This window comes from Pipra filicauda, unplaced genomic scaffold (genome assembly GCF_003945595.2).
Source record: "Pipra filicauda isolate LSUMZ 115617 unplaced genomic scaffold, ASM394559v2 scaffold78_size3787270_pilon, whole genome shotgun sequence".
In the NCBI taxonomy this organism is placed as follows: domain Eukaryota; kingdom Metazoa; phylum Chordata; class Aves; order Passeriformes; family Pipridae; genus Pipra; species Pipra filicauda.
Window position 1 is genome coordinate 2479342 of NW_024104964.1, and position 11830 is coordinate 2491171.

The 11830-nt window shown below is 48.5% G+C and overlaps 1 protein-coding gene across 2 annotated transcripts; it reads right to left on the reverse strand.

The window, feature by feature from the left end:
* Positions 1-539: 539 nt before the first annotated feature.
* Positions 540-11104, reverse strand: SPTSSB (serine palmitoyltransferase small subunit B). Of its 2 annotated transcripts, none has more exons than XM_027745299.2 (2): positions 10885-11104; positions 540-1960 (listed from the first exon to the last, which is right to left on the reverse strand). In XM_027745299.2, the coding sequence occupies exon 2, from the start codon at positions 1930-1932 to the stop codon at positions 1690-1692; it is 243 nt and encodes an 80-aa protein (XP_027601100.1). In that variant the 5' UTR covers positions 1933-1960; positions 10885-11104; the 3' UTR covers positions 540-1689. The 2 variants fall into 2 exon arrangements, with proteins under 2 accessions (XP_027601100.1, XP_027601101.1); XM_027745300.2 differs by lacking the exon at positions 10885-11104 and adding an exon at positions 10525-10790.
* Between the last annotated feature and the right edge of the window lie 726 nt (positions 11105-11830).

An 11830-nucleotide genomic window follows, 5' to 3' on the forward strand; every position in this document is an offset into this window, starting at 1 on the left:
GCACCAACTTGCTGGGTAAATATTTTTATTTTTTCACCTCTGACATTTGGCTTGTAACTTTTTGGTCTATTTGAGTCTATTTTAAATCTATTTTATGGGCTGCTTCCATAGAAAATGTCACAGGTATTGCCATTTTTCGTCTCCTCTTATGCTGTGGGATAACTGGAAGTGTGATTACAGCTTGGCACCCCGGATTTGCAGGATAACAACTGGGATTAAACTGCCAGGACAACTGAGATTTTGGCTCCCATTTGAGCCCAAACCACCCAGTTGTGCCACCAGCACACACAGGTATTTGTTGCCTTAATTTGAAGCAGATTAGTGTTTTTTTTTTCCCCCAGAGACAGCAGAGGGCTTGGATCCAGTGAGGATGAACGTGGCAATCCCCCCATGGATCCATTTAGGAAGCTGTCAAACCTCATCCCAGAACATTTATTCCAAAATAATCTGTCTGCCACAGTGCCAGCCCGGCCCACACGCATCCAGACTATTTATGAATGAAGAGAAAACACAGAAGAGCTGAGTCATGAGCACCAGAATGTTGTTTCAGAAGAATAAAATTTAATTTTTATCTGAAAAAAAACTGCATACACATGTTCAGATCTGGTCAACCTTCACAACATGTCTTCGTTTCCAAACAGATTTGTGCTTTTAAGGTGCAGGACCCCACTGCAGCTTGATAAAGAAGTTAAGAGGTTTTTTTTTTTTATATCCTATAACTGTGCAATCATCATTTGAAAGCTATTTACATTTTGCACCTCTCCCTTCTAAGAACAGCAGCATCAGCTGTTAGAGATGTGCAGCTGTAATTTATGATTTGGGATTTACATGTGATTGAGGTGTAGTGTGAAAACCAAACAACCTTTCATTGTTCCAGAAACTCCCCACGGGCAATGATTATAAATCTAATTTCTTCTTTAGAAAGGAGATCCCTTTAAGCCCTCAGACTTCCCTGCAGGTATTAAAATATTACTTCCACGCTGATTCCTCGATCATCTTCCCTGGTGCTGACATGCACTTTGCTGCCTTGGTGAGCGGGAGCAGAAAGAAAAGGTCTTGGGTTTTATCAAATAAGGCAGGAGGGCACTGAAACAGAGCTGAGTTTGCTTCTTTCTGTCATCTTCACTAAACTGCAAGATTACACGCAGTATTAAAAAAAATAATAATCTCTTTTAGACCATCTGAACAACAGCTTAGATGCAAAAAAGTTGGATTAAAGTTCATCCTCCTGTTGCTTTCTCTTCGAATTTCCTCTCCCATCCGTTAAAAACTAGAAGTCAATAACCAGCCAGGTGTTAGGACTCAAATCATGCTGGATATACTCATTTTTTATATTCTGTAGCCTGGGCAGAGAAGCCATGGGGGTGTTTTTCCCCTGCACTGTGAACTTTGTGTATGATGAGTGTTGCACCCCTCAGCCATCGCAGTCTCTGCTGTTTTGCACATGCCAGAGTGATTAAATTAGGCTGCTGAAAGTGGTTGAAATCAGGCAAATGTGGCATTGCAGGTGATGTGCTGCCTGGGCTGGTTTCAGAGGGGCTGTGCAGGCAGGACCTCAGAGCCTCCCTCCGCTCCCCAGCTCCGGGGATGAAGCAAAGCCGTGTGTCGTGAGAGAAAACGGTGTTTTCCTACGGGCCAGAGTGCTTTGGAACAAACACACAACATTCCACACGAGCTGCTGGGGCGGGTTCAGTTCGCCACGGACACGGCGCCGTCGGGCTGGGCCCCGAAAATCTGGGAGAAGAACTCGAGGGCCAGGCGGACGTGGATGGGCACGAAGACGTAGGCCGTGTACACCACCATGGCCACCACGGTCACCGTGATGGTGTGGAACATGGACTGCTCCCAGGGCTCCAGCACGTAGCTGCAGGTCACCAGCAGGTACTGGTAGTACAGCCAGTAGATATAGTCCTTCACCCGCTTCACGTCCATCCTCAGCTCCTGGGCGTTGGGAGACGACCTGGAACGACAGGGAACTCCGGATTAAACTGCACTGGAAAGGCCTGGCACTGAACCAGGATGTGGTGACCATCATTTCAAGTTTGATATCACATGTGAGCATTGTATAAAGTGAATTTCAAGCAGAGGTAACACATCAGTGCCATCAGCAGCACAGGGAACAGTGTTGAGCTCTGCAGCTGCTTCTTGAATTTATCAAAGCTCTGTCACTTGGACAATCTGAATTCCCAGGGAAGCTGTGGCTGTCCCAGCCCTGGAACTGTTCCAGGTTGGATGTGGCTTGGAGCAACCTGGGCTAGTGGAAGGTGTCCCTGCCCATGGCAGGGGTGGGACTGGATGAGCTTTAAGGTCCCTTCCATCCCAACCCATCCTGTGATTCTATGAATTCCCACATTCTGACTGTGAGTGTATTTTTCCATCCTTTCTGTTCTAGGAATTAAAGCCAGATGATCCCACAAAGGCACAGGGATCACATGGAAACCAGGGAAATAGGCATTTAAAAGGGAAGGCTTTGGGTCAGCTTCCATAAATGTGGGTGGCAGACAGATATGCCCTGGGATAAAGATGAGATTAAAAAACTGCTCTAAAACCCCCTCTGCTTCCTTCTGGTAATATTTTTTATTGTTTCTGCAATTGTTGGGAATAAAAAAAACCCACAAGCTATGAAAGGGAGGGGAAAAAAAGTAACCTCAAATTGCAGAAGAAGTTTTTCCAGCTCACTCCAAAGAAATAAGAAACATTGCAGATTAAATGTATTTCACAGAAGTTACAAGTCTAGGAAAGGTTTTCCTCTCAGGTGATACCTTTCTGCATTCATTGTTCCCCGCTCCACGTGGGAAGGGGAACGGTTGAGCAAGTATTAACTAGGAAATGGGGTTTGCCTTCCACTGCTTATTGTTAAAATTGGTTTTTGGCATTTTAAATAACCTTTAAGTGCAGGCTAAAACCATATATTTCAAGAAAATGGAATGACAAGCAACGGTATGAGGCTTCCCAGAGGGCCTTCTTAATTTTGGGGGTTGAGTTTAAGGACATACCAGGTCAGCTCCCAGGGAATACAGCAGATTTTCCTGCTGGAAAACCTTCCAATGTATCATTTTTTACCTACACTTCTGTTGCCTGAAATGCCAGGAACAGAGAGACTTGGACACATCACATCCCTCCGGCCTTGTGTTCGTAGCGAGTTTTGGGCACCAGAAATTTCCCATCCCTCAAAGCCACAAATACTAAGGTAGCAGTGAAAAATTTGCAGCCTGTGATTAAAATAATGAGAGGCCACTGATACAGGCCAAAAAATATGACAGCACTCAGTGGTTTGCTGCTGTCCACAATATTCTGGTGGTTTGTGGGTATTTACCAAAGGGAAGACAAGGTCCCCATACAAAGGATGCCTGGTTTGTTTTCTAACAGCTTTATTTTGGTTGCTGGTGTGTAAATCTTTGTCTGGCGGGTGCCCAGCCAAGTGAACACACCCTGGATTGTGTTTCTCCATCTTTCTTCCCCTGGGTCACTGGTACTCTCACACCTCACTGTCTGGAGGTGCTGCAAGGTAGATTTGGGGGTTTTCCTTTTTCTCTGGGAAGACAACAACCACAGGCTGACCTTAAGCCTGGCTGTCTGACTGATGGACACTCCAAATGCCTGTCCAAGCTGTTGTTGAGAACCTGACTGTGTTTATTCCCCCTCCTCATCCATGTGCAGGCACTTCTCCCCATTTTCTCCTCCCATCCCTCAGGTTTCTGTCCAGATTTTTGTACTTGCCCCATCACCCCCCAACAAACACACCTTCCTTCCCACCAGCCTTTCTTCTGTGTCCTCCAACCATCAGTACCTTCCCAATATATCCTTTATTCCCCCAATTCTCATAAAGCAGTTCATTTCCTTCACTTCCATCTTTCCATATCTCCCTGACCAAGAAACTGCCTCCAGTGTTTTTCGGGGGGAAGATCACACCCATTTTAAATCCAGCAATGACTGTCTTTGCTGGGAACAGTTTTACTTGCAAGAGTTCAGGCTGGGCAGAAATGTCACCACTGGTCCCTGTCCTGGCATGAATGGAAGATAATTTATTTTAAAGCAGAACTCAAGAGGGACCTTACAGCCTTGTAAATATTGCAAAGCCTTCAATAAAAATGGCACAGCTGGCAAACTGTGACTCCCTGGGAGCCAAAAGTGTCTCTATTTAGCCCCTGTGCAAAAAGAGCAGCATTTTCCAATGAAGAGGTTAAGCCCTTTCCTCTGCAATTGGAAGGAGAACGATAAGGGCCCTCTGATACTCTCTAGGATTAAGGTATTTACACTGGGGTTAGACCTGTGCTAGTTAAACTCATACCTCTCTTGGGTAAATACCTGCTAATCCTGCCTGCTGCAAGGCTGGAGCTCTGGCTGTGGGTGGCTGAGGCTCTGAGGCACCAGAGGTGCACATACACTTGTGTATCTCTGTATAGAGCTGGTTTAAGGAGCAGCCAAAGCCAGGAAAACCTTCCCTAGGCTGATTTGCCTGATATTCAACCAGGCTGCAGCCTCAGCACTATCACTTTCCAGGCTCTGCTGTCTTGGAGGGAGGCATGAATAAAGGATGAAGTCATTAAAATGATGAGCAGCCCTTTTTGATTTAACCAAAGACCTCGTCACACTTCCTTTCTCCAGCCTGGGGATTGTGTTTCCACTCAGCTCCGCCACAAAGTCCAGCCTGTGCTTCTCTGCTTCTCCCAGTTCAGGGTGCAGGGGGATAACTCCATCCCCAGGCACTCCTGGAATACCAGGGAAAACACATACTGTCTTAATGCAGAGGCTTTGTGGTCTCCTAATGAATGGCAGAGGCTGAGATAAGTAAAAGCCAAACAGTGAATGACAGAGTCCTCACCACTAACTCACCTCCACTGCATTTCATCTGCCCAGAGACCTTCTCTGATAGCAGGAGAAAGGCAGCAGCATGAAGAGTGTTGCAGGATAATGCCATTCCAGGTGCATAATTTATGAAGGAAAACATAGGAGAGAAAGGAAAAAAAAGGCACCTTAAACCAGCTGCTCAGGAAATGAGAGACCAGACTGCCCTGTGCCACAGACACCTCTGGGAAGGAACCCTGTTTGCATTAATTTGGGCCCAGTGTGGAGCACAAGGAACAGCCCAAAGCTCCACAGCTCCAGCAGCTTTACCATCCAAATTACTTGTACCGATAATCAAAGGGAATGGTAGATCACCACACCAACTTTTGAGGCTAATAAAAAAAAAAAAATCTGTGTTTTCAGCAGGATTTGTCCTTCTACTTCCATTTTTAAGCATTGCTGTGTTTTATTATATTACTACTGTGACTCTGAGTTGAAAGAGTCCTGAGTTATTCACTCATCAGTTCCCAAAATACCAGAGCAGGAGGTAATTTACTCTTATGCCATTTTAACTTAACACTGTCTGTCTGTAAATTTGGATTTAAACAATTGTGGAAATGCCTTTCTAGAGGCCATGGGACTGTTCCAGCCAGCTATGAGTGAAATGAAGAGAATTCACCTTCTCAAGCCATTAAGCAACATTCAGGTTATTTTCAGCAATTCCACCTCCAAGCCCAAAAAAAAAAAAAAAAAAAAAAAGAACCAAACCCAAGAAGAGAAACCTGTAAAGCAGCTTTTATTGTTTTAAGTGGCTGCATGATTTTCTTACTTGTTGATACATGCCTCTGATTAGGGCAGCTGGAAAGATAAATCATCATCAAAATGCCCCAAGTTTCATTTCAGAGCATGTCTAATCTCAAAAATTGCTTTATTAGTGACCTGGTGTTGGAGCTAGTTGGGAGTTGGAACCTGAAGATGCCAGTGGAAGGGACTTTAATGTGGAATTTATGCTTTGAGCAGCTGGGATTTGGGGAATTTTGGTCATGGTATAAGTCCACAACTCTGACCCGTGGCCGGACAGCACCTGGTGGGAAATTCCTGTGGGAAGAAACATTCTTGGAGGGGAACTGGGATAGACTGGTTTCCAAAGAATGCTTGAGAAACACTGGACACCTTCAGCAGGAGGGGTTGGTTGAGTTACACATACAGAGAAAAAGGCTTTCCAACATATATTCATGTCTAAGATTATCTGGAAGGGGGAAAAACAAACCCTGGGAGTGGAGGTGGCCCCGTTCACAGGGTGCCTCTGGTGCTTTGAATGTAAAGTAGGGACAAGGAGAGAAGAAAAACAAGCAATCAATCAATCCACCCCCAAAATGCAAATATTTAATTGGCTAGAAATTAGCCATTTGCTAAATAACTGCTGTGATAGCACAGAAGCAAGAGTGGGTGGGTTTTGCAGCATCCTGAGGGATTCCTCTCCTGCTGAAGCTTAAATAAAATCCTACCACGAGCCCCTGAGGGGGTTCCCAGTCCAACCACCCCCTGAGCACCCACATGTGGGCAGGTGCAACGAGGCAAAGTGCAATAATTGTTTTTAAGTTGTCTGCTATATAAATAATTGCAGCTATTAGAAGAGGAATGGGTAGTCACCCCCTTGGGGATTGAAGTAGAAATCCTTTCTGCAGGTTATTTAGCTGTTCTTTGTCATTTTATTGTGTTAAATGGGTTTGTTCTGCTGTAACTCAGAGTAGCCTGACTTATCCAAGGCACCAATCTTGTCCCTCTTGGGGGGGGGACAAGCCAATGTGATCCTGGGCTGAGCCCACTGATTTTGTGCAGACATCTTCAAATTTGTGCAGACAGACATCTCCAAGTGCAAATAGAACCATAAAGTGATTCCCATTCCCACTCCATCCTTCACTCCCTTTAATGTTTTATTCAGTGAGCACCAAGCACAGAGCATAAGGAATGAAATTCAGGTCCTGTGGACCAGCAGTGGGGAAGAAATTTCGCTGAGGCAGCAGCTAGTGCAGGGAATCCCAGGGACACCCTCAGCCTGTTCCTCTGTTGCATCCCTGCGGCTCCAATTCCTCAGCTCAGCCTAGAAAGCTGCCTGTTCCCTCCTGAGAAGCAGAAACCCCTCAGGTTACTGCAGTATTTCCACATGGATCCTTAAATGTCCCCTTGAGCTTGTTTTCACAGGGAGGAAACACCAGGCAGAGGATGTGAGTGAGAACAGCAGCAACAATCCCAAAGGAGGCCTCGTTAAAAATGCCTCGACATCCAGACTGTAATAAATAATTACAATTGATTTACACCCCACCTGTAATTCTGCAGTGCAGAGCAGCACTGAGGCAATCTCTGGTTCCTTTCCCTCAGCTTTCATCGTCCTGAATCAGCACCTCAGCACACAGGGCCCTGCATTCCTGCCAGCTCCTGTGCTCCAGGAAATGTGTGAGCTCCTGCTTGTGTCCCATCCAACAGCAGGATAAAGCTCTGAGCTGGTCAAGTTTTATTGCTCTACGTGACTCAGACATTCTGCATGTGGGTGAACATGGTTTGACTGCTCCTGTGGGGTTTTCTGGATGAAAGAAATTCTTCCAGGAGTGGGAAAAATGCTTAAAAAGTGGAAAGGGTGGACAGAAAAGCATTTTTGGCCCCGTTTCTGCTTTCCCTTGCTCAGGAGAAGGAACTCCAGCATCTTCCTGATCTTTAAACACCAGCCCTCCTTCCTGCTGCCCTCAGTGGGAGCACAGAGGTGCTGTTTGGGTTCTTTTATATGTTACATAATGCACACAAGACCTTTTGCTCTTCGGGAAGACTTCCTTTTACCTCTGGTGACTCCAAACAAGGCAGCAAAACACTCATGGAGTGGCAAAGCCACTCCTGCACAAAGTCTGGCCCAACTTCCTCATGTCCAGCTCTGACCCCAAACCTCCCCCTCGTGTGCTGCCACGTCCATGCTCCTCCAGCAGCTCTTCTGGGCTCCCCAAGAGTGGTTTGGTGCTATAATTCAGCTCCATCCCTACCTGGAACACATGGATTCTTGTCAGCCTGGGTGGAAGTATTTAACAATAAACAGTGGAAGGCAAACACCTAACTATTTTTTTGTTGAAAGGGCAAATTTGCTTCTTCAGTTGAGCTGAGCACACAGATGGGGGGTATTATGGCTCACAGTGATGTGGGAAGTCATTTTAAATGTGATATACAAACTGTTGACCCTGGGGAAAGCAGCACCCACAGGGACTTCATTTGGAGAGAGGCTCCCAACCATTCAATAACAGAACAGAGGTTGAAAGCAGTTAAAGTTTAGACTGATTTCATGCCCTACCTACCCCTGCAAGCTGTAGGCTGCTCCTAGCAAAGCCACGTTGTTGAATAAATCAACTCCCCCTAACTTTGCAGCCTGGCTGATTTATCAGTCCACTCTCCTGTCTCTACTCAGGCAGAGGAAGGAGGAGATGCAGCTTCTCTGCAACAACAACATCCTTGGAGCAGCTCTGTCCCATTTTCTTCCAAGGCCAAATTAATTTTTCAACAATTTTTCTGTTCTTCCCTCCTCTGAAGTTTCCGCAGTCATTTCCTTACATAACTATCTGCTCCTTAAATCTATGCACAAATCCCTTCCTTTCCAGCCTCCTCTGAGCTGAGCATGTTTTGGGCTCCAAGTCCTCCCCCTGTGACAGGACTTGAACCCTGGAGCAGAACTGGTGAGCAGCTCTGCCAGGGCAGACAGGTGAACTGGCAACTTGAAATCCCAGGAAAAGCTTTCCCTGTATTTTCAGGGTAAGCAGAGTCTAGGACAGACATGGTTTTGAACTAAACTGATTCCCCAAAAAAACCCTCAAATTTGTAACAAGAGACCAGCACCAGGTTTAAATTGCAAATACTCAAAAATTGAGAGTTCTCAAAGAACTGTTGCAGGAATATCTTAGAGGGGGTTTGGTGAGGTTTTGCCTTTGCTCTTGGTGACAAACCGTAGTTCCTGCAAGACTCGTGAGATTTGGGGCATCATCTACATCCTTCAAGAGGACTTTAAAGGTCTTCAAGTTCAGAAGGATGTGTAAACACGTCACTCTCCAGACAAAATAGCTGAGGTGTTTTGGGGTCTAAAAAAAGATTTACTTCCGATTGCAGTTCTTATTTTATTCAGACTTCTTTGCTTTGCTCTGAGTCATTTCTGAAGCAGCTGAAAATAACAGCTGCTCTTGGGTTATGTGTAATATGAGAAGGTGAGTATTGTCAGAGTAATGACAGGTATTAGTGGGAAACAGGGACCAAACTCTTGTGCAAGTGCATCTCCTTGGAGATCTAATGCAGGGAAGGAGAGTTGCACCACAGCAGCCCGAAAGGGGAAAAGAAAAAATGAAGTGAGATCCCTGCAACAGATAAGAAGGAAAAAGGGAGACTCACATTTTTCACAGAAACTGATTTAACCCCATAGGTGTAGGAAGGAATGATTTCCCTCACAGGCCACTTCATCCCTGTGAGCAAACAGGTCTGACCACAGAAAGCTGTTGATACAGAATATCCCTAAAATGAGGCGAAAGCAAAGCCACCATTAATTTTTGGAGGGGAGACACAAGGAACCCTCCAGTCACACAGCAGGGCAAGACAAGGCTCTTCAAAGCTGCAGCACCCCGTGGTGCTGAGACCTGAAAAGCAACGAGTGGGGTCCCCTCTGGGTGGACACAGCCAAGCATTGTGTCCCATCCCAACCCCCTGGGCTCCTCTGCTCCCAGGGTGCTGGTTTTGGGAATGTTCACTTGGCTCTACACCAGCAGCAAGGCCAGGCTTGAGGTACAGACACAGCACAAAGGAAAAGCTTGGTAAAACCTGGCTTGGCAGGACCCAGAGCAGAGCCAGGGATGGTTACCAGCCAGCTGGAGCACTGTGTCCTGGTGCTGTGCACTGCACCACATGTCCTGGATGCTGTTGGGACACAGGGAACATGGAATAAGCATTCCCGTGGCCCTGAGCTGCTCCCCAGATGCTGTTTCCCCACATCTCCCATTCCAGCTGGAAAAAGGTACAGGCTTCATGCAAAGCTTCCCTGTTTTCCCCCACCAAACCTGCACCATCTAGAAATCACTCCAAGGACTCGTGGAATTGCTCTCAAAACATAGTTATTTGTACCATACTCATGATATCCGTGAGAAAAAGATAAAGAAGCATCTCAATTCCTAAAGCATCAAAATCCACAGTCCACAAAGTACCTTGTGCTGACTAAGCAGAGCCTTTATTGCAGGGATTCTCTTCCCTGCTATCCCAGCTCCAACAGGGAGGTAGATCTGGCACCTGCTTCCCCCTGAAGGATTACTGGGAGCCACCAGCAACCCTAAGAAAACCTAAGAGCAAAAGCCTGCAAGCAGTGAGTATTTCCGAGCAGCACAGTCACCTTCCCTCCTCCATCCCCTGTTTCCACCTTTGTGTTTCTGGGTGTTTGGTTTGCAGTAACCCCCTGCCAAGGCAAACCATCCTCCAACAGCTGCACCAGCCACAACAGCTGGAAACCCCCGACTGCAGCAACGAGTCACAGAATCACAGGATGGTTTGGGCTCCAAGGGACCTCGAAGCTCCTCTCGTTCCAAGGGAGCATTTTAAGCCCAGGGGGACCTTGCTGAAGGCTGTAGGTCAGTCCCTAACGCCACCACCACCTTGAAGGCAGCACAACAGAGCAAACCCCCCGAGGCTTCACCGCTGCTCTCGGGCCTTTCCCCCCGCGCTCCTTACCGAGCCTCTGGAGACCCTCCGGGCCAAGGTCACCGGCCCCGGGGTGCGGGGATGCTCCGGGGCGCGGGGATGCTCCGGGGCGCGCCTCCGCCGCGATGCCCTTGGGCGAGCGCGGCTGAGCGGGGTCTGAGCGCGGGCACCGGGCCGTGCGGGGCTCCTGGTGCGGGGACAGCGGGCTGGGGGACAGCGGGCTGCGGGAACACCGGCGCTCCGGGATGCGGGCGCTCCGGGATGCGGGCGCTCCGGGATGCGGGCGCTCCGCGGCCCCGCGCCGCGCTCACCTCCGCGCCGCGCACCGCGGCTCCCCAGCCCGGCGCTGTTTAAATCCCCCCCTCTCCCCCTCCCTCTTTCCCTCCCTACCTGCCGCCCCGCTCGGCTCCTCTCGGCCGCGGCCCCGGGGCCGCTCCCGCCCCGCCCGCTGCCGCAGCCGCTGCGCTGGGGCTTGCGGCGTTCGGGGGGTGGGAGGAGCGGGGCCGGGCCTGGGGAATGCCGTGGGATGGAACCGGCTGGCACCTCCGGCACGCCGGCTGTTTCCCTGGAGCGCGGTGTTTCCCTTGGACCCGGCGGCTTTTCCAAGCGCCGGCGTCACGCGGGATGCGGGGAGCGCAGGGAGCGCGCACCGGCTGCGCCAAAGCTGCCCCGCGCAGACCTGCGGGCACTGAGAGCCCTTCACATCGCGCCCAGACCTTGGAATATATCTGTTTTTAGTGTGGTTTGCGGCATAGCGGGGGTGCGAAGGGCTGCCCGGGGGCCGCAGGTGACTGGGAGCATCCCGGCTCCAAAGGGATGGGTGGGAAGGACCTGAGCGAGGTGCTGCGGCACGGCTGGGAGACACCGGGCGTGGAGAGAGGGAAACGGGGGGGGGGTTGTGTGTGATAGCACCGTTTATCAGGTGCTACCAGAAAAGAGAGATATGTATGGGCAAGTACTTACAGGACTTTATCTGAAATCCTGTGAAATGAATGATGATAACCATGAGGCTCGGTTTTCTGTAATTTATTCTGTCCCAGAGATAAAAAAGCAGGATTTGATGTCCTGCTCACTACCAAACAGCTACTTAGGAACTCAGATTTGCAGTATAAGTGAGAAATAAAAACAACAAGCACTTTATTCAGTTTTCCCATGGGGTTGGACTCAATGATACTTGTAGGTCCCTTCCAACTCAGCATATTCTGTGATTCTGGGTGAATTCCAGGTACAATCTCATTCACTAAACAAAGTCACCCCAGTGGGACTTGGGGTCACCTCCCTCACAGTGGGGCCACCGTGTCCTTGTTCTGGCACCCAGTGATGAATTCTAACCACA

What these genes read in the sequence shown, in the direction of transcription:
- SPTSSB (XM_027745299.2), bottom strand. Translation starts at nt 1,932, where the DNA reads ATGGACGTGAAGCGGGTGAAGGACTATATCTACTGGCTGTACTACCAG.